Source organism: Thalassophryne amazonica, chromosome 14 (genome assembly GCF_902500255.1).
Source record: "Thalassophryne amazonica chromosome 14, fThaAma1.1, whole genome shotgun sequence".
NCBI classification, from domain to species: Eukaryota; Metazoa; Chordata; class Actinopteri; order Batrachoidiformes; family Batrachoididae; genus Thalassophryne; species Thalassophryne amazonica.
The window spans coordinates 31,972,866-31,996,000 of NC_047116.1; the positions used below are offsets into that span (position 1 = coordinate 31,972,866).

General features: G+C 38.9%; 1 protein-coding gene across 1 annotated transcript in view; it reads left to right on the plus strand.

Annotated features, from left to right (window-relative positions):
- Positions 1 to 23,135, plus strand: part of LOC117524703 (potassium voltage-gated channel subfamily H member 7-like) — a 136,717-nt gene that overhangs the window by 44,153 nt on the left and 69,429 nt on the right. Inside the window, exons 4-5 of the mRNA XM_034186519.1 lie at positions 12,321 to 12,761; positions 13,018 to 13,232. Of these exons, the coding sequence (XP_034042410.1) occupies positions 12,321 to 12,761; positions 13,018 to 13,232 (656 nt within the window). The remainder of the gene's footprint in view (positions 1 to 12,320; positions 12,762 to 13,017; positions 13,233 to 23,135) is intronic.

Genomic DNA, 23,135 nt, shown 5'->3' on the forward strand with positions numbered 1-23,135 from the left:
CATCTGAACTCTTCAATTACAGTTCAATAGTTATTTTCCAAAACTCTTTCCAGATGGCATGAATGTTCATATTACTACTAATTATAATTATTTTTATGGTTTCTTAGTTTATTATATCAGCTGGTTTGTATGTATTATTTGCACTTGATGTTCAGTTTTAATAGTTCTTATGATTATTGCTATATATTGTTGTTACAGATTTCTCGTATTTAATAATCGGAAAAAAATTCAAGCACATTTTGCGACACTAAGGAACTAACTTTTCTATATCTCCTCAGAACTTTGCATACTCTTACCTGATTTTCATTAAAAGGCCATTTTCAGCCTGAAATGTGAACAGTCCAGTCTATCAGTCTCGGCTAATGTGCACATTTCAGTGTACTTTCCTCATACAGAAAGCGATTTTAGGGGCACTGAAGCCCTAATTATAATCCAGAGTTGACAGGTGGCCATACACATGCAGGTGGCACTGCAACTAGAAGAACAAAGTAATGCTTCTTTCCCTGAGCCAGCATCTGGAGCACACCAGTCAGCAACTTTAACACAAGTTCTAAAACCAGAAAAGAAAAAAAATACTTACGCGGTACTTAGTAGAGAGAGTCACCGTTCTGTCCGTTGAGATGTCTTTGCGCTGTTCAGTCATGGACAACTGGAAGCACATCAAAATCAATTTTCGAAGTATTGATACTGTATTTAAAGTTTCCCTTTCATCTGTTTACTGTATCTGCTTAATGAGACTCAGCTGTCTGCTTACATAAGAAAGACTAAAGGACATTTCTCAGTGTACATTTTAGATGGGTAACACAGAGAGAATCAAAAAGACTGTCTTTCACAAAACTAGACCAGCTGATCTCAGAGGGTTTGGGGCGATGTCATCACTTATCATTTGTGGCACTTTTCCATCACAGTACATCACCACAGCATGGATCAGATGATTTTACAGTTTGAACGGATGCTATTAAAAACATTGCTTGAAGACAGGATGGACAAATATGTGTCTTGAAAGACAGAAAGTCTGTGGATTTTCATTCTATCAGTTCTCTTCAGCGTGTGATTTAACTTGTGAGCTCCAGTTTGAGTTGAAGGATGAAAGTCATTTGATTTCAGTGACAATCCACAAACTGTAAACCCCTTCATGGTACACAGCTACGTGTCTCTGGCTGACGTTCACAGTGATCATGTGTTGTAGGTTTGAGGCAGTGATGTACAACAGGAACACAATCCTCACATCCCTTCTGATATCACACAATCGAACGACCTGTTTTCACTCACATTTATGTTTGTTTACTGAATTTCTAAAAATGTTCATAGCTGATTTCCACAAAAGTTTGTGGAAAGATTATTCCGAACGTTCATGCTTTTAACTTGGCAACATATGCTCATTAAGTGGTTTGTATGAAATCAAATGAAAAGTTTGAGCATAACCCTTTGAATAACGATGCATATTCATAACACAATACTCATTCAGCATTCAGAAACAAAGGTTAGAATTTGAGTTATAATAAGAATAATAACCACCTTTTTGTTTGTTTGTTTGTTTGTTTTTTGGTCACAAGATCCATTAAATGTTGTTGTTAGTTTGATTATTTGTTTGTTTTTGTTCATGCGATCACAGCCTCCCGGCTGACAATTGCATGGGTTATGTATGAACTATTTTGCATTACTTGTTCTACTTTTAACTATCAACACTTCATGAGAATAACCTGAACTGGGACAGTGGTATGTGAAAATGCGTGGATGAAGCAGAATGCAAGAAACGTTGTGCCTGTTATTGTCTTAGTCACACCCTAGAAACATTCCCAGTTAAACTGACCACACACACATCATGATAGGATACAATAACACACAACTCCAGGAATTTGCAAAACATTGCAGTGTGTATGTTGTAACTGTGACAGACCCATGTATTTTGGTGAGTAGGGGTTATATTGCTGGATTTCAGGCATCCTCGAAACATCCCATTGCTAAATAGTTCAGTGTTGTAGGGGTACCCTCTGGAGGAACTGGTAACCGAATATATCCTCCGTCACCATTTAATGAATGAGAGTGCCGACAATACCCAAAGTTTATTTCCACATCAAACAAGGATGGGACCAAAACCTCTTGGACTGTTCTTGGGCTGTCCTGCTTTGCTGTAAGGACTGGACTTTGTTATGATCAGGTCAGGTCTGGGAGTATCCAACATGCTAATGAATGGAATCATATGAACAAATACTGTCGTGTGTGGTGTGAAATTCAAGAAGGTGATATGGCACTGGATGGAGATGAAGTGATTTTGGGCATCTGGAAAAGCGCTGCAGACGTGGTGAGGGAGACAGCTAGGAAGGTGCTGGCTGCAACATCTGGAGAGCAGAAGGAAGAAAAGGAGACTTGATGGTGAAATGAAGATGTTCAGGAAAGAATAAGGACAAAGAAGTTGGCCGTAACCAATTTGGGACAGTTGGAGAGATGAAGAAAGTAGACAGGGGTACAAGGAGATGCGTGTAAGGTGAAAGGAGAAGGCCAAAGGCGAAGGAAAAGGCATATTGCAAGCTGTCCATAAAGTTAAACACTGACAAATGAGACAAGGACTTGTACTGTTTGGGCAAACAAAGAGACCAAACTGGTGCAGCAGGTTAGGGTGATGCAGATGGTAATGTGTTGACAAGCAAGGAGAAGGTCAAGGGAATATTTTGAGGAGCAGATGAATGTAGAAAATAAGAAAGAGAGAAGAATGGATAATGTAGAGAGTAAATCAGGAACTGCAAGAGATTAGTAAAGATTAAGTGAGGACAGCTATGAAGAAGATGAAGAGTGGAAAGGCAGTTGGTCCAGATGATATTCCATGGGAGGCATGGAAATGTTCAGGAGAGAAGACAGTGGAGTTTCTAACCAGATTGTTAAATAATAATTATTTCTCCATGAAGTTTGCGCATGACATTGTAATCTGTACTGAAAGTAGAGAGCAGGTTGAGTCTAGCCTGGAGAGGTGCAGATATGCTCTGGAGAGAAGGGGAATGAAAGTCAGTTGGAGCAAGAATGAGCACATGTGTGTGAATGAGGGAGCCCAGTAGAATAATGTGGTTACAAGGAATAGAGGTGATTAAGGTAAATGAGTTTAAATACTCTGGGTCAACTATGGAGAGTGGAGAGTGTGGTAGAGAGGTGAAGAAGAGCGTACAGGCAGGGTGATGTGTGTGGAGAAAGGTGATTTATGACAGAAAGTGTATCTGCAAGAGCAGATGGAAGAAGGAAAGTTTACAAGACAGTAGTAAGACCAGTTATGTTGTACAGCTTAGAAAAGGTGGTACGGAATAAAACAGGACAGGAAGCAGAGTTGAAGGTAACAGAGTTGAAGATGCTGCGATTTAATTTGGGAGTAATGAGGATAGATAGGTTTAGGTATGAACATGTCAGAGCACAGTTAGGACAGTTTGGAGACAAAGTCAGAGAGCTGAGATTGAGATGGTTTGGACATGTGCAGAGGAGGGAAACCAGTTATATAGGGAGAAGGATGCTGAGGATGGAATCACCAGGCAGGAGTAGAAGAGAGAGGCCAAAGAGGAGGTTTATTTAGCACAGGCAGGTGGTTGGTTTGACAGAGGAAGATGCAGAGGACAGAGTGAAATGGAAACCGTTTGATTTGCTGTGGTGACCCTTAATGGGAACAGCCGAAAGAAGAAGTGCACTGAAAAAACTGAAACATCAGTGCACTTCATTCAAAGTACTTGTTTACATTGGTCTAATGGAAAATAGTGGTTTCCAGTTTAAATCTGCTGGAATCACTTTAAAAAAAATCACAAATATACATTGTGAAAAACTAAAAAAAATTAGCTGTAACAAATTACATCAGTTTTTTTAAGTTGATCCAAAGTATCATTTTTTTCAGTGTACGCAGTTTTTCAGTGGTACCATGCTGAAATATACCAACATTTCATGATACGATTGTAGTGTAAGATATTGCTGTGATGTGTACAGCTAGTTTAAGTAAATAACCAGGTAATGTCCAGTACTACTGTATACTGGAGCCACTGTGTTAAGATGATAATATTATTTATGCTGTTAACCCTCTGGCTTTACTAAATTATAAATAACTTTTTAATGATATGAGATAGAAACGTACTTGTTTTGTTTTGTTTTTTTGGCTGAAACGTTAACTTCGATCCACCGTTGGCCATCTTTGTACTCCTCATAGAAGCTGTGTGATGACGTGCGCAATATGAGTGTCCACTCGGAATTGGTTCACCGTCACATGGGTTTTCCAAAATCCAATCGTAGGGCAGATTTACCTCACATGATGAACCAAAGATCATTTTCAGGAGTGATATCTTACTAGTTGGCCCATTTGAATAGGCCCCTAACTCCTCCAGTGCACCCTGCACCATTACACACAGCAAAAGTGAAAGCAGATGGAGAGCCTCGCATGACAATCTCACGTGCTCAAACAAAGAGTGTGTAACTATCAGGATTGCTCCACTAGTTTGCATTTGAATGTTACTGGATAACTCTGTGGCTCTCTCCCTCTGGCATAAAGCACTGTTTACCATATCAATGGGGTGAGGGAGAGGAGCCACTCCTCAGACACCTCACACTTTGGCTCAGTAGGAGCCAAACTGTAAAATGAAAGCTGCTTGCAGAGTCAGAAAGAAGACTTTAAAATACAGTAGAAATAGAAATTTGTGATGTGACCTTTGTGTAATAGCAGACAGAAATTACTTTGAGTTGAAGACAAACAAAACACATAGACCATTTTGTATACATTGTTCAAACTGTGCATTTGTGTTTATTGTTTGAACTTTTTGTTGTACAGTCTTTCACACAAGACCTCAAATTACATTTATAAAGTGTCAAAACAGTTATTATAGTTTGCTGTGTGTTTTGAATAAATGTGTGTGGAAAATAATTTTCTGTTTTACTTTTTCCTTTGTTATTTCTGATTGTAAACCTTTATTACACTTATAAAACATAACAAAAGCATATATATTATGAAAGAACAGGTTGTCCTAAAAAAAGAGACATAAACTTGATTGTGGGATGCAGGGAGAGCTGTTAACAGCAATAATAAAACATTTATGCCAGGCGAGTGAACTGTCCAAAAAATGCCCTCTGACCCCAGAGGGTTAATATACAGATAAATGAACAGAAAAATACAATTAATGCCTTATATCTGTTGCAATAATGGTATTCCATCATGTCAGTGGGCTTCTAGAGGCTTCTGGAATCAATGCCAATGTTGAAGAAACCAAAAGCCAAAAAAGGTGCAAGAAACACAGTAACTAATAATGGTGATAACTGTAAGTTACTTTGGTATAACTCTGATTCTGTGTTGTATGCGTAGGCTTTTCTTTACCATGTTAAAACATTATCACAATAGAGAAAACATGACACATTGAATAAGAGTAATATGAAGCACTAGGATGACATTCTTGATGGAAATTTCAAGTTGATATGAGAAATTAAGCTGTTGGTGAGTACAAATGAAAAGGATGTTTCTCTACCAAAAAGTTCTTGTCTGTTCAGTATAATGTATAATGTGTTAGTGTGCTGGTGATGATATACATTAGTGGGAATAAGCAACAATCAGTACTTTTTATCAAAGAGGTCATTGGCAGTGCAAAGTTTCATATTTACAAAGTTTGATAATGCTGCTCACATTTTATTCTTGGATCAAGCTATTCCTAGAACCATGTTGGAATCAAATTGTAACTCACTGTGGGCTGTATCATTACAGAAGGACTGTCTTCCCATGATTGTATGGCTTATGCCAGCCCAGGATGCTGTCAGGTTCCTGTGCAGGAAATTTGCTAAACTGCCATGACTCTATAAGAAGCGCCTGTGTTTGTAACATTTGTGAAGAGAATTGTGAAAATTGATGCAGTTGACATTTCTCAAGAACAGCATTCAATGAAGGCCTGGTATTTACAGGAAAACCAAGATTCATTGTCACCCTCTTTCTGTTAATGAACAAAAATTTCCACCTCCTTCCAAATGGTCATTACCATTTAATACTACTAGTGCAGTGCCTGTAGGAAGTTTGTATTCCTATCGAAAACTGGGAGCTTAAGTAGATTTTTCATGGATGGTCGTATGCGGCTGTGTTTGAAGGTGGGATGTACAGAGAGGTGTACTTACTTTTACATAGTTTAACAGACAAAGTGTATGTTTGTTAAGACATGGTCGACACTGAGATACAAAGAGACACGCAAATACAGTTATTTTAAGAAAAAAATTGACATTCATCCAACATGGCCAGACATATATACACACATAGAGATATAGGAAAGAATAAACACAGGTAGTGTCCATGAAGCACAAACATATGGATGTGAATACAGTAGTTATTGATAGTGATTGTGAGTCAGGGACATTTAGGTTTGTTGTGAAATGTGTGGATTGATTGATAACTATTGTATTTTTGGCTTTTAGCAAAGACTAATGTGATACTACCAGTGTGTTTTTGGTTTTTTGGCCATTGGGGAAAAGCAAAAACAGTATTGCAACAGCATGCTGGCACATTATACTGCATTTGTTGTCTTTCTGATGCCTGATTCTGTTTTTTTTTTTCTCTCTGTTTGAGGTGCGGCTCCATGCAGAGATGAGTGTGGTGTCTGTTTCTGTAACCCTCCTGTCCTGTGCACCGGCAACATTTCCTGTATATTCGTTTTGTGAATTGTTCTATAAATTGTGTCGGTAGCATAGCCCAAGCAGAGGGTCACCCCTTTCAGTCTGGCCTGCTTGAGGTTTCTTCCTCAAATCATCAGAGGGAGTTTTTTTCTTACCACTGTCACCTGTGTGCTTGCTCTGGGGGTTGGTAAGGTTAAACCGTACTTGTGTGAAGTGCCTTGAGGCAACTTTGTTGTGATTTGGTCTATATAAATGAAAATAAATTGAAAACTGAATTGAATTTTGAAGCCTCAATCTGGTTAAATTTGTTTTTAAAATAGATAAAATAAAGGGTATGTATGGTGGAATATGTCCACAGCCAGAGATGGTGCAACATGTCCTCATGTATTGTAATAAGCAGTGTTGTTACAGTTACTTTGAAAAAGTAATCCAGTTACTGATTACTGATTACTCCTTCAAAAAGTAACTTAGTTACTTTACTGATTACTCAATTGTAAAAGTAACTAAGTTAGATTACTAGTTACTTTTTTAGTTATTTTCCCCAGCTGCCGACAACAACCCTCTGCCACCTCAACATGACAGTGATACTTGTTTTGCCAAAACTCACTTTATAGTCACCCTTTCTTGACTTCAATGAAAATAAATACTTGTTTTATAAAACATAAAATAAAGACCTCTTTCTTGACCTCATATTTAACTGTTGACAGCACTGTAACAGTAAAACTTGCCATTTCTAACCGACATTGTTTATAAATGTAACTATTAAATTCTTTCTAACATTTTTCTAACATTTAAATTCTCTCTAAACATTTTACTTGTCGAAATTATTATTATTATAAGTAGTATTAGTAGTTGTAGTAAAAAAAAGGCTTCAAAACTGGACCTTTAATCTAGGGGTGTTGTGGGGGGGGGGGGCACATCCCTGCCCCATGCCCCCATTCCATCTGGGTTCGCCCCTGCTTTGGTGTTTGAGCAAAAAGAATGGATAACATTTATTTATGCAGAAAACATGACCAGATTTACAAGTAAGAACGTTTTATTGCGTTTTCACATCATGTGGTCCTCAGAAAAAGAGTTTAGGTGCATTTGAGTGGAAAATAGTGTTAGTTGTTGATGCGTCGCGGAGGATCAGCTGTTTTTAACGAGCAGATACGGAGCGGCTCAGCTCAGAATTCTAAATAAAGAAAAAAGCATAAAAATGTCTTTGTAAAGCTCAGTGCAGGTGTGCTGTTGTCACCGTGCTTTAAGAGGTGAGGACGAGTCGTAGCTGCTACAGAAAACCGCGGATGAAAAGCTCACAGCTCGCTTAAAGTGGGCAGTTCAATCGAACCCCGACCTCCTGCCCACGGACCAAGTTTAATGCTGCTGTCGACCCACAATGCAAAAATAATAATAATGCACAGTGACTTGGAGAAGTAACTTTAATCTGATTACTGATTTGGAAAGATTAACGCGTTAGATTACTTGTTACTAAAAAAAGTGGTTAGATTAGAGTAACGCGTTACCGGCATCACTGGTAATAAGTATTATAGAGAAAGGCAAAAGCTTCTCTAAGAATTTAGAAGAATAGGCCTGAAAGAGGTTTCTGGAGGAAGCAGTTCAGACATAAGCTCAAGTGGGGAATTGTTGGCTTTTTAAATACTTGAAAGACACTGGACTCATTGAGAGGATTTAGTACTGCTGTAATGCACTGATGCAGAAGGTGGCAGCAATGCAACAGTAAGGATGCCGGCTGCCGTTAAACACCATAGAAGAAGACGGGTGCACTTGATTTGTTCACAGGGGTACGTTATGATGACAGAGCGCATTTCCGCATTTACAAAATGCCACAAAAAACACAAAAAAAATTAAAAGTACTTAATTTACTCATATTTGCGGTCAGTCTAGATAAATCGTGGGACCCATCGATTGTTCAGCTAAGGCTAAGATAACATTAGCCCTTTAAACTGATGCACTAAACACCATAGAAGAAGAGAGGACGCGCTTGATTTTATTCACAGGCATGTTTTGAGAAGGAGCGGTCCAACCATGTAATTAAAACAAAGATTTCAAAATAAAGGTTTTGAAAATTAATCCCAAAAACTTTCATAATAAAGGTGATCATCTTCCCATGCACAAGCCAAATCCGAAAGATGAAGCCGATCTGACAAACAGTCAGAGATATGCAAGCCAAATACTCTCTCTCTCTCTCTCTCTCTCTCTCTCACACACACACACACACAGATGCATCTTGCTTTTATAGAGAGATGTCATCTCTGAATGGAGTGTTATTTTCAGGGACAAATGCACTGATTTTCAAAGAGAGATATTGTACCAGTTGTCTGCATGTGTGGTTGCTATCCAGGACCCAAGGCGGTTCTGTGGTGTTGTGGATGCATCAAAGCGCAGCATCAGCGCATGCTCCCAGACTTGGCTTGATATGTTACATTGTGGGCCAGAATAGAGTGATTACACATTTGTATTAAACAAAAGTCACAGTGCGAAATGATGCAATGAGTTTATCAAGAAAAGACCATGGATCACCTCTGGATGTATTGTTATGTCCTGCATAACACATGAAAATAAGTCAGAGTTTTATAATTGCAGACTGAGGGAGCATTCATCATTTTACACTTTGATGGAAAAATGCAAATTGCAGTCGTCAGAAGGTGCATTTTCTGTTTCAGTTTACTGTTGTTTTAACATCATAACTATTTACAGCAAGCTAATATTCTGTGGTCCACCAGGTGTTTTAAAAACATATATGAAGCTAGGAGCCGAAAAAAGGCCTCATAGGAACAAGTTGTTTTTGTGCCTGTTGCTTAAAATGTAAGGAAGGTTGGGTCAGCCAGGTTAGCCAAAAAAAAAAGAAAATGTTGTCTGATGCTGTCGCATTATGATGGATTGAATAAATTGATTAGTAATGGATTGAAATTTGTTGTCCGATGGCACATATCAATTGGTCTCCAGCAGATTTGGGGTCCATTTCCACTGGGAACACAAAGAAATGCATTCAGCAGAACAGTTTTCCCAGTTTCAAGACATACAGTATATGATCACTTGGGGGAAGCCAGATTTGGTTGGGATTCGCCGAGGTCTGAACGGCAAATGTGGATCAAGTCTGACTAGCTCATAGATCTTGATGTCATACTTCCTCACTGCATTACTGCATTGACAGCATCTCTCCACTGTTCCAACGTTCAGTGCAATGGTGAGGACAGCAAACAACCTTCTTTCTCAACAGCACCTTCTCACCAAGACATCCAGCTGTGTGCATTCGCACCCCGTGCCAGAGCTTTGGCCAATCAGAAGCCCAGTCTGAAGCATCAGACAGCCACAGGATATCAACATGAGTATCGTAGAAGTAACAAGTACAGGATAAAATGGTAAACAAAATGCTCTGATTTTGAGCATGCACAAATTTTCTAACCAACTCGTTGGACATCAGCTGACAAGGAACACATTTAATGAATGAGAAAAGGAATTGAACAGAACAAAAACAGACACAAACGGATATCAAGATTTTGTATACATTGCTCAGACATTTCCTCAATCCATCATGGTGTCACTGACACTATAATTGGGGTTGTGCTGAACATTTTGAAATATGCTTCATGTGGTTAGCTGATGAGGCAATCCAGTTTAATTTTGCAGTGCCAGTTATATCAGTGGCGATTCCTGAGGGTATGCTTGCACTTCAACCTAAGATGACATGATTTAGTCTTTTATTTTACTAAACAAAATGTACACCTCTGGCCCGACAACCCATTCATTCATTTGGGTTTTATTATGTTTCAACACCAGAGGGAGCAAACCAAGTGGAGCTGTTGAAACATTTGTTTTAAAATAGTTGATGCCATAATGAGGCTGTATTTAACACAGCACATGATGTCTTCATTTTCACATGAACCTCTTTGTATATCAAATCAGTGTGTTGGGGAGAGTGGGATGGGGTGATGTTGAAATACTTATACTGCTTAGCTTGGGTTCGTGTGTTTTACATCATACGGCCAGAGAGAGGAATCTTTTGGGTAATGTTTGGTCCTATGTTGTCTTTTGACCTCCACATTAGAGATATTTCGAGGACTGCTTTCTTCCATTTGCGAAATATAGCGAAAATTCATCCCATCCTGTCTATGGCTGATGCTGAGACTTTGATACATACATTTGTTTATTCAAGACTGGACTATTGTAATGCTCTATTTTCTGGTTTGCCGCAGTCCAACATTAGGGGTCGTCAACAAGTTCAAAATGCTGCTGCCAGACTTTTGACTCGAGGCAGAAAGTTAGACCAAATTACACCCATTTTGGCATCCCTTCACTGGCTAATGTCGCTGCAAGATCGGATTTTAACATTCTGTTATTGACTTTTAAAATTGTTCATGGACTTGCACCTCCCTATCTGGCTGACCTGGTCAAGCCCTACGTACCGGCTCAGGCTCTGCGCTTGCAGGGTGCAGGACTTTTGTGTGTTCCTAGAGTGACTAAAAAGTCTGGCGGTCATAGAACCGTGCCCCAGCTCTGTGGAATGATCGTCCGGCACATATACGGCAGTCGGATAATTTGGAGACTTTTAAATTGAGACTGAAAACCCATTTGTTTTCCTTGTTTTATCATTAGTTTTATTGTGTTATTATGTGTTTTTATTATTGTGCTCTTTTATGTTTTGTCTTTTTATTGTGTTTTAAACTTTTTATTCAATTTTTTCTGTTTTTAGTATTGTGTTGTGTAAAGCGCCTTGAGGTGATCTCATCGTTAATTGGCGCTATAGAAATTATTTAATTTGAATTTTGAAATTTAAATTTGAATTTGAAATTTGTCATTAGTGGATATCAAAGCAGTGGGTTGGGATAATGTTGAAATACTTATGGTCATTAGTGGATATCAAAGCAGTGTGTTAGGGAGAGTGGGTTGAAGTAATGTTGAAATACTTATGGCCTTTTGAGGATATCAAAGTAGTTTGTTAGGGAGAGTGGGTTGGGGTAATGTTGAAATACTTATAGCCTTTTGAGGATATCAAAGCACTTTGTTAGGGAGAGTGGGTTGAGGTCATGTTGAAATAGTTATGGCCTTTTGAAGATATCAGAGCACTTTGTTAGGGAGAGTGGGTTGGGGTAATGTTGAAATACTTATTGTTTTTAGTGGATATCAAAGCAGTGTGTTGGGGAGAGTGGGTTGGGGTAATGTTGAAATACTTATGGCTTTTAGTGGATATCAAAGCAGTGTGTTGGGGAGAGTGGGTTGGGGTAATGTTGAAATACTTATGGCTTTTAGTGGATATCAAAGCAGTGTGTTGGCGAGAGTGGGTTGGGGTAATGTTGAAATACTTATGGCTTTTAGTGGATATCAAAGCAGTGTGTTGGCAAGAGTGGGTTGGGGTAATGTTGAAATACTTATGGCTTTTAGTGGATATCAAAGCAGTGTGTTGGGGAGAGTGGGTTGGGGTAATGTTGAAATACTTATGGCCTTTCGTGGATATCAAAGCAGAGTCGGATAAGGCTAGGTAGAAATACTTATGGACCTGCATGTATATCAAAGCAGAGTGGGATGAGCGATTGCCTACCAACTGTATTGTCAAACATGAAGCAATCACAAATGTGTAGAAGATCTACCACTCTGACAGATACCCTTTTAGTTAACTGAATATTGTACTGAAAACAGGAACTACTTTTGCACAATAATTCCCCTTTAACATTTTTGTTGTTATTGTTGTTGTTGCTCACTTTCTTAATGTTTAGGGAGGAGTAAATTCTTCCGCTTCCGTCAGGCTGCTTTGAGTCTTATGAATACCAACAAGCAATTTCTCCCGCAAGATGACCCCGATGCTATGACGGTGGACTCTCCCAAAGAGAACGAGAACTCTGTGGACCTGCAGAGCTTCCCCTCACCATCCAAGAGCATTTGCAGCCCTACTGAAACCAATGACACACATGCCCTCATCAGCTCAGTCCACTGCTCCTCCCAGGCAAGCATGGCTCCAGAATCACTTGACCGCTCATCCCCTAGGCACCCGTGGGAAAAGTTATACCAGACAGAGCAACACCAGTCCTGTTCATCATTGTCAAACACCTTCCCCAGAGGCAGCATCACCAGCATCAGGCGAGCCTCATCCATCCATGAAATTGAAGGCTACAGCTCCAACTCCAAAAGCCAATTCAGGGATCGTCGTGCAAATGATGGTATGATGGTACATTACAGTATGCGAGTACAGCTTCCCAGACCCCATCTGTAATCAGCACATCATTCCCAAGTCATCACATTGCTGAGTTTGCATTCAAAATCCAGTCCAATGTTAACTCAGCTACAGTGCGACTGCTGGGCTGGTAACACCAATTCCAGTTTGAAATTTCAAAAGTAATTCTTTAGCATAAAGTTTATTGCGTTGTCTTTGTTGTTTTAGTAAAAGTTGTCTTCATCCTCTATGTTTTCAAACAGGTCCATTTAAAAACCACATGCATTCCAGTGCACTTGGCTCCACCTCGGACTCCAACATCAACAAGTACACCACCATCAACAAGATCCCATTGATTGCGCTCCACTTTGCCGAGGGGACCGATAAGAAGACTCATTCTCCACCAACATCAGAGAAAACCATCATAGCCCCAAAGGTCAAAGACAGAACGCATAATGTCACGGAAAAAGTCACACAGGTAAATTCTGCTTGCGTTGATATCATGGTGAATGTGCCTCACAGTGTAGCAAATAACTGAAACAATACTTCACATGGTGATACAAGCATAAATTCCAGCACAAATTCTGCTTAGATATTGCTCTTTTGAAAAAAGCGACAGGCCACTTGAATTTTCAATAGGTGGCCACGTAGGGGTAAATTTACACAGGGGTTAAAAAATAAAAATGCTCCAGTCATATTGAAAACTATATCACATTATTTGTCTGATCATAAAGATTCCAAAAAGGTATAGTTTGGTCTATCTATGACTGAATGTTATGGAGTTATGGGGTAAAAACAGCACGAATGGTGACAAAGGTCAGTTTCAGTTTGTACAGGGGTCAAAAGTTAAAGTTGCTCCAGTTTTAGTAAAAAATGGTGCAAATTGTTGATTGAGCTGCTTGGATTAATAAATGGAATAGTTTTGACTGTGTTGAATGCTTGGTCTCTAAAGTAAAGGTCAAATAATGTTGACGTCCATTGAATTCTATGACGTGACAAATGTTACCCCGTAACGTGATAACTAAGCATGATACATGCTGCAAACTAATCCTTTTTGAAACCCTATTAACTCAACCAATAATTTGCATCGCCTTTGAACAAAATTGGAGCAACTCTAACATTTGACCCCTGTACAAACTGAAACTGAACGTTGTCAAAATTCTTGTTGTTTTTACCCCATAACTCTATAGAATTCAGTCATAGGTAGTCCAAACTATACCTTTTTGAAATCGTTACAATCAGACAAATAATGTGGTATAATTTTCAATATGACTGGAGCATTTTCATATTTTGACCTCTATGTAATTCTTCAATTGACCCCAACATGGCCGCCGATTGAAAATTCAAGTGGCCCGTCAGTTTTTAACAAAAGAGTTATATCTAAGGTGTACTTTGCCAAATTTGGTGCTTGTATCACCATTTGAAGGATTCCTCTGTAAATATTCTGTTATCTGCTGCACTATCAGTGTTATTTTGTTAGTTTACTCTCACATTTTCTTATTGTAATATTAACATATTAATGATACCATCCCAGATACTGGAGGTTCGGTGCAACTATATAGCTCATAGTGGGTTATTCAGTAACCGTTGAAGCGTTATAAAGCAAGACACTGAACCCCAAAGCACCCTCAAATTTGGAGCATGCTGATTCTGCAGAAAATGTGCAGAAAAAGATGTCCCATGTTTTCATTTTTTAGTTACCCTGGTGCCCCTTAAAAGATTGTTCCAGCTATATTTGGGGTTTGGACACTGCCTGCAGCACAATGTTCTTTATTGTGCACTGAAAAAAAAGAGCACAGGTTGTAGAAAGAGCCAGTGGGGAATTGTGAGGAGTGGCTGCTGACATCCTGTGTCACTGAGGTAGTACATGGCTTTGCACTTTCCAGGAAATCAGCAGAGGTAGCCATGACAACAACCACAGCACATTAGTCCAACTTCTAGAGAAAACAAATATATATATATATATATATATATATATATAGAGAGAGAGAGAGAGAGAGAGAGAGAGAGAGAGATAGATATGCTCATCATCAATCATCGAGGTGAAAGATTTGAAGTTTTGAGAGGGGGAGAAAGGAGAGAATATCCAGTCATCACTCACAGCAGCAATATTTACTTCTCTGTTTTTTCATAGAAGAGCACCTCCATTTAAAGAATGCTGACCATGCAGATCCACATAGTTGCTCAAGGACAATGCAGCAGTGTGAACTCTTCCTGTCAGGTGGCTTTAAAAAGGGTTTTCTGGTAGCAGAATTGCTTGTAAACTGGGCCAGAAACACAGCTGATGCAAACTTTACTAAACACACTTGCAGACTGAATATATTCAGTAATACAGTAAATACACATGCTTGGAAGTTGACAGAGTTATTGCTATTTTAGCCGTCTGTCATTATACTTTCGAATTGAGGAAAAAATAATGAATATGGTCTAGCGGCGCAGATTCTACAACATACAGTAGTGTTCAGAATAATAGTAGTGCTATGTGACTAAAAAGATTAATCCAGGTTTTGAGTATATTTGTTCTTGTTACATGGGAAACAAGGTACCAGTAGATTCAGTAGATTCTCACAAATCCAACAAGATCAAGCATTCATGATATGCACACTCTTAAGGCTACGAAATTGGGCTATTAGTAACAAAAAAGTAGAAAGGGGGTGTTCACAATAATAGTAGTGTGGCATTCAGTCAGTTTGTCAATTTTGTGGAACAAACAGGTGTGAATCAGGTGTCCCCTATTTAAAGGGACACTTTACTCTTCAATGTTAACCCCTAAAATAAGAGATTATATATTGAAATAGTGACATCTTAAATAAAAACAAGATTTGCAATAGATTCCCTTAATTTTTATGATAAAAAAAAAAAAAACTGACCAGTCTTCCATGTGCTACATGTATGAAGTCACAAGTGCTGATTTTGCACAGCCTGGTGTACATACATGTATAGATACTGCAGTAAAACACCTGAAAACCTTACACTTAAATTATGTGACATCAGAAAGTAGCAAATTATATTTATTTCTTTTATTTATGAATATTAGTCAAATCATTAGCCTATTTTTGAGATTTTGTAAGGATTTTAATGATATCTCTATACATGTGTTTACATTCAACAGTGTGTTAAGAGCACTTGTGATGTTATAGCACAGGCAACTGGAGGAAACTTCGTTTGAAAAATTCTCAAAAAAAATAAATTCCAATAATTATCAGAAACTGTATTTCAAGGTTGATATGATCTTTATATTTTAGAAACTGCTATTTTAATATGAGTGGAGTGTCCCTTTAAGGATGAAGCCAGCACCTGTTGAACATGCTTTTCTCTTTGAAAGCCTGAGGAAAATGGGACATTCAAGACATTGTTCAGAAGAACAGCGTAGTTTGATTAAAAAGTTGATTGGAGAGGGGAAAACTTATACGCAGGTGCAAAAAATTATAGGCTGTTCATCTACAATAATCTCCAATGCTTTAAAATGGACAAAAAAAACAGAGACACGTAGAAGAAAATGGAAAACAACCATCAAAATTGATGGAAGATAAACCAGAATGGCAAAGGCTCACCCATTGATCAGCTCCAGGATGATCAAAGACAGTCTGGAGTTACCTGTAAGTGCTGTGACAGTTAGAAGACGCATGTGTGAAGCTAGTTTATTTGTAAGAATCCCCCGCAAAGTCCCTCTGTTAAATAAAAGACATGTGCAGAAGAGGTTACAATTTGCCAAAGAACACATCAGCTGGCCTAAAGAGAAATGGAGGAATATTTTATGGACTGATGAAAGTAAAATTGTTCTTTTTGGGTCCAAGGGCCGCAGACAGTTTGTGAGACGACCCCCAAACTCTGAATTCAAGCCACAGTTCACAGTGAAGACAGTGAAGCATGGTGGTGCAAGCATCATGATATGGGCATGTTTCTCCTACTATGGTGTTGGGCCTATATATCTCATACCAGGTATCATGGATCAGTTTGGATATGTCAAAATACTTGAAGAGGTCATGTTGCCTTATGCTGAAGAGGATATGCCCTTGAAATGAGTGTTTCAACAAGACAATGACCCCAAGCACACTAGTAACGAGTAAAATCATGGTTCCAAACCAACAAAATTAATGCCTTGCAGATGTGAAGAAATCATGAAAAACTGTGGTTATACAACTAAATACTAGTTTAGTGATTCACAGGATTGCTAAAAAAGCAGTTTGAACATAATAGGTTTGAGTTTGTAGCGTCAACAGCAGATGCTACTATTATTGTGAACACCCCCTTTTCTACTTTTTTTAATAATAGCCCAGTTTCATAGCCTTAAGAATGTGCATATCATGAATGCTTGGTCTTGTTAGATTTGTGAGAATCTATTGAATCTATTGGTACTTTGTTTCCCATGTAACAATAAGAAATATACTCAAAACCTGGATTAATCTTTTTAGTCACATAGCACTACTATTATTCTGAACACTACTATAAATTTTGTGAAGTAAAAGAGATTCTGCAGTGCATACAATTGGTCCCACTCCAAATAGTCTCAAATTAAGGAATAACCCTAAAACTCAACTGTAAAACTCAATTTGCGACCGTAAAATCCAGCATTAATGTCCGCAAATCATCAGACACAAGGGGGTTATTCCCATTCTAATCCAATTCCATTCTAATCCAATGGAATTGGATTTGACACCATCTGTAAGCGCATATATTTAAAGTAGACCTGCATTGAAATAAATGTGGTCAGATTTCAGAAAGAAATAGCTGATATGTATTTATAAGACCCTTGTGAATGCAGTGAAGTAAATCTGTAAGCCCAAATTTGTAATTCAGAGGAGAAATCTTCGTTTAAAAATGACAAATCTGCAGCTAAAATTTAGCCCTCTGTGAAAACAGTTTGTACAGCTGTATCATTTCCATGACGTCAGGGACAAGACGACGCACTCCCGCCTTCAGTCCGATCCCGCATTGAAATTGATTTTATCTGTTACTAATGTTACTTATACACGTCCTGGTTTCAACATCCAAAAGTAAGCTGCAATGAATGTGAGATACAGATCTGTGTGCTCAGATCAGCAACGACATCGACAGTGGGCGCCGTTCTTCCTCTCCCGCTCTCTGCCTCTGCTGCGCTTATTAAGTCTGCGGGCTTGTTAACGAGCTTGTTAACCGCCGAAGTGGGCCACTCACACCGCCCGTGTCTGCTTTGCAGCCGGTGTTGTGCCAGATTCAGCGCACAACACCGGCATCACCTCTCTGTCTACTGAATGGAGCTGCAGCACACTTGGCACAAGTCCTGAGATTATGCTCGCTGTTTTAATGCGAAGCGGCCGGTACACCTGTTGCTGCAAGGACAGACTTCTTGCGGCAAAATCCACAGCACAGCACGTCTCGGCAATCGGAGCCCCAGAGCGCCATGGACGCTGACAGAGGTTTATATATTTTTAATGACTGGGATTCTTTGCGGGTCTCGCCTCCATATACCGCGTTGGTACCGGAGGCGAAAGACAGTAGATTTTCATTGCGACACCACTCAATCAAACGGGCATATGAAAAAGTCCCCAAAATAATTTTCAAGCACAAATAAAAGAAATGTGTACTCACCAAACGTAGCGCAAGACAATATGAAGTTTTAAAAAAGTAGATCCTTCCGTATAAGACAAGAAAAAGGTGCAGATGCAAACTGACGTAAATCCACAAATTACAGTTGGCGCGCAATGCATGCTGGGAGAGGGTCTTCTCCGTGACGTCTCGGCAGCGTCCATGATGAGAGGGACAGTTTTGCGGAGGGCTAAATGTTAGCTGTAAATTTGTCATTTTTAAATGAAGATTTCTCCGTTGAATGACAGATCTGGGCTTCCAGATTTACTTTACTACATTCAGAAGGATCTTATGTGTAAATGTAAGTCATTTTTTGGTCCAAAGATCTGACTGCATTTATTTCAATGCAGGTCTACTTTAAGCTCAGTTAATTGACCTGGGCACACAAAACGTTGACACAACTTACAAATGATTTGAAGGCACCTGTTAGGTTCCAAATGACTACTATTTACTGTGGGTCATGACATCACGTAATGCTGGATTTTACTCAGAGCTTGTGCTCTTGTATAAAGGTTTGCCCAAAACTAGCTTGACCTCTTGTTAGCCTTCAAGAAATTTCAGCACAGATGACTGCTTTTGACTAAACCTTGCAGATTTCCTACTTCACTGCAATTGTTCGTTGACTGGCTTAAGGTGTTGCATATTTCTTCAGTTCTGTTCAGTCAACCATTAAATGAAATGAGTGAAACAGATTATGGTAAATCTTGGTTGAGCAAGGTGTCCTAAAAAACCTGAGTGACCTTGAAGGTAGGCAATGAGTGATGGAATTGACCAAGAAAAACAAATTTTTAAGGTGTTACGAGGGATTAGCTTGGGTCAGGGGAGGTGATGGTCAAGTGATTAAGTGTTGGGCTTCAGACCAGAGGATCCTCAATTCAAACCCCAGCGTGACCAGAAAATCACTAAGGGGCCTTGGGCAAGGTTCTTAATCCCCAAGTTGCTCCCGGTGTGTTGTGAGCGCCTTGTATGGAAGCACTCCGACATGGGTGTGTGTGAATGGGTGAATGTTAGGCATAATTGTAAAGCGCTTTGAGCATCTGATGCAGATTGAAAAGTGCTATATACAAGTGCAGTCCATTTTCATTCAACTTGTGTGTTGTAATTTTTAAAAAGTATTGGTTAAGGCACAATTTAGATACAGTACCAGCACCATTTTAAATGTATCAGTTTAGCAACAGTATTGCAACAAAACACATGATACCCAACCCAATTGTTTATACATCATTGTGTTGTGTGTAAGTCTATTTGTTCTTAGGGGACAGGTGAAGCAAGCTGTTTTAAAAGAGGGTGGATTGTAGTGGTGGATTGTAGTGGTGTGTCAATGACAAATGGTTTGCATGTTTCAGGTGGGAGACCCCCCTGATCAGAATTTGCCTACAGCCTCAGTGAGGTTAGTGCTTGTTCTGTCTGTGTCCTTGGACTAGACAGTTTACTGTATCTGCATCGTTCCAGTCCATCCAGCTGTAAATGGGTACCGGCCTCAGCTGGAGAGTAATCAACAATGGACTAGTGTTCCATCTACATTTTAGGCTATCATCTGCTTCATGTAACGGAACCAGAAATACACATCGGTCCTATAGGCCTCATGGCCCAGACAGGAATTACGATCTGATTGAAACCAAGAGATGTGCAACACTTAGATCCAACTGCAGACCTTTTTTCTTCTGACTTGTCCTTGCAGCCAAATGTCCAGTTGCGTTTTTACATTTGATATTAGCAGTGGTGGACACAGTTCAGCTAATCCAATAGCAGATAATCATCAAAGCTAATGTTTTTACTATCGGATTAGCTTTTTAGAAAAGTTTTAAAACCATCATCGGACCAATTATCTTCTGATTAATTTAGTTCCGATAACTTTCAGTCCGCTAACATTTTCTTTGCTGGTAAAGTTTAACAGTCAAAAACGTTTGTAAACCCTAAAATGAAACATTTTAGTCCGTTTGTTGTGTGTTTGTAGCCACCGAGCAGACTGGCTGCCTGTCGCTTGCTGATGATGTCATCATTATGCACAAAACGTGATTGGCCGGTAGATGCAGGGAGCATTGTGCGTAGTGTAGTTCAGGTTCACTTTGGACGTTACAGTGACTTGTCCACTAAGCTCTCATGGCGCAGCTGTGTGTACAGAAGGACTTTTCTTCATGGTTAGACACTGTTTTGGATTTTTAAAAAGGACACTTTATGTGGATTATTTATTCAGATGAATCCCACTGAAACTAACAGATAAGAATTTCTATTTACTACATGTAATTTACAATGCATTAATGGATGTATTTCGGTTGTTTAAGCTGCAGGGTTGAAAGCATGCGAAAAAAGCAGCAGCTTTTAGCTCGTAAATGTCGGTGTATCTAATACCGAGATAAACTGTGACTTCTAATACTGTGTTTTACTTCTTTTGAAAGATGATGATAGTGTTTGGGGTTTTATTTTTTATTTATTAATTTTTTGTGTGTTCTTTGTGTTTGTGATCCTTGAATTTACCCAGCAGCCCCTGCGGTGCTTAAAGTGAAACTCATTTATCAGAAGCCCACAGTGTAATCTGATGTGGCCGCATCCAAATCAATACATACAGTTATCGGTTATCTGTAATAAAGATACATTTTTTTAGCAGTTTATCGGTTTATCATCATAAAAGATAACTTTTCGGTTATCTGATTAATGGTTATCGAAGCTAACGTTTTGGTCAGCTGTGCCCACCACTGGATATTAGAGAGCCGCTGCCGACAATGTTTATCCATATTGGATGTAATTACTCTTAAATAAAAGCTGGGAGGTTCCAGCTAAAATCATAAAACGTCGCTATCCACATACATATGCACCTGTACACCCATCAGCAGTGTACTTATTTGTCATGTTGAAAAATGTAATTTATTCTGAAATTGTAAATAGCCGGCTCCCAGCATGTGTGGAGGTCTCACCTCTAAACTCTCTCTACCAAGTGAGTGATGGCTGTTCATTTATAACTGATGGCTCGTTGTGTTCGTGATTAAGTGTTCGGCCTCCCTGCTGGTTTTCTGCACTTTGAAAGCACTGCTGAGCTGTGACTGCATCAACTTCTTGAACGCTGGCACGCAGGACTCTATAATTCATGTGTTGAAGTTGGGGGGGATGTACTGAAATGAAAAAAAAATTAAGGTCCTTCAACCTGATCCTCACTCCTGTACTATTCTCTGCCACTGGAGTCTTTGGCTGCCACTGCGTTTTAAGGCAAACGAGAGAAACGGCTGACATTCCCGTGCACACAATAATTAACCATCGGGGAAAATTTAGTTTGTTTTGGGTAAATTAAAACAATTGTTTGCAAAGGAAAGAAGTTGTATAATGTTGCTTGTCAAACCACAATATGCAACCTACAAAGCTGTTTTTCTGTCCCATCGTATGTACAATAAAGTACATTACTTTGAAATTATAGAATGTAACTCCTGCAAAAGTGGAACAAGAAAGTGGCAGTCACATTATGCACAGTGCCACAGTCGAAATCTTCCTGTCATACTAGAGAGGAAGCATTTCCTTAATACTCCTTGACTGCAGAGGACTTACGCTCAGGTTCGATGCTGTCAAATCATAGTTGCTGTCAAGTTGTTGAGGCTGGTAAATTACCTGGTGGCCTACAGCGCTCAACCCTCCATATTCCTCCACTTCCTAATTAAAATTGTTTTATGCCCCATGGTACTGTTTTGTTTCCAGTTGGCAGTTTCTAGTTTTGTTGCTGCGTGTACAGTGTGTCCCTCAGCTTCTTCAGGCCAGCAGTTAAAACCTTAATAATAAGGTATAGCTTGTCTTAAAAATCACCTTTTCATAGCGTTGAATCTGGACAAAAAGCAGCCTTACAGCATTCACGAGAGGCAAATAATAGATTTTTGTGTCATTATTTCGTGGGAGCATATGGTGCCAAACTTAACAGATATCCAGCTGCTAGATTGGACCAAAATAAAGTACACAAAGTTTGTTTTATTAAATAAACACAAGTAAACCTCAAGTTTACTTCTGGTGTATATTTTATAGTACACTTGTAAGTAGAGGTCTAATGATACATCATGAATGGCGGTAATCATAGCGTGGAGCCTTTTGCGAATCATAGCATTTTGTTTTTTGTTTTTTTCTTTGTGTTTGTTTGTTTGGATTTCTAAGTATTGTAATATCATGAAAAACCAACTACTGTACAGAGGGAATAATGACGTCTTGCAAAAGAATCATAAATGATTTATAAAAGATACAAATAGGAAACATAACATCAAGGATTTCAGTTTAGACAAGAATAATTTGTTTCTTTAAATATTCATCACAGCTTGAATGAATGAATGAATGAAAACTGTTTATTTCGAACATTTGATACAACAACAATTACAAGATAGATCAGTGAAGACAACAACAAAAAAGTTCCTACTGTGTACCCAACGTGTCCGAAAAGGGGTAGGGTGAAGCATCAGCTTATTTATCCCTACCCCTTCTTCCCCACAACCAGTAATACCCTTTGCCACATATACACATAGATTCCTACACACCTAAACCGATATCAATATATATATATATATATATATATATATATATATATATATATATACACAAACATAAATATACACCTACACATACCTACTTACATACAAAATACTATATATTTACAAGCCGAAGCAAAAAACAAAAACACCCTAACCCTCATTACCATTCCTCCTCCCTATACCTAGAAAAAAACAGATTTTTGTACCGCTGTTTGAACTGGTTCATGCTTGGACATTGCTTGAGCCCCACTCCCAATCTGTTCCACATCCTCACCCCGCAGACAGAAATACAGAAACCTTTTAATGTTGTTCGTGCC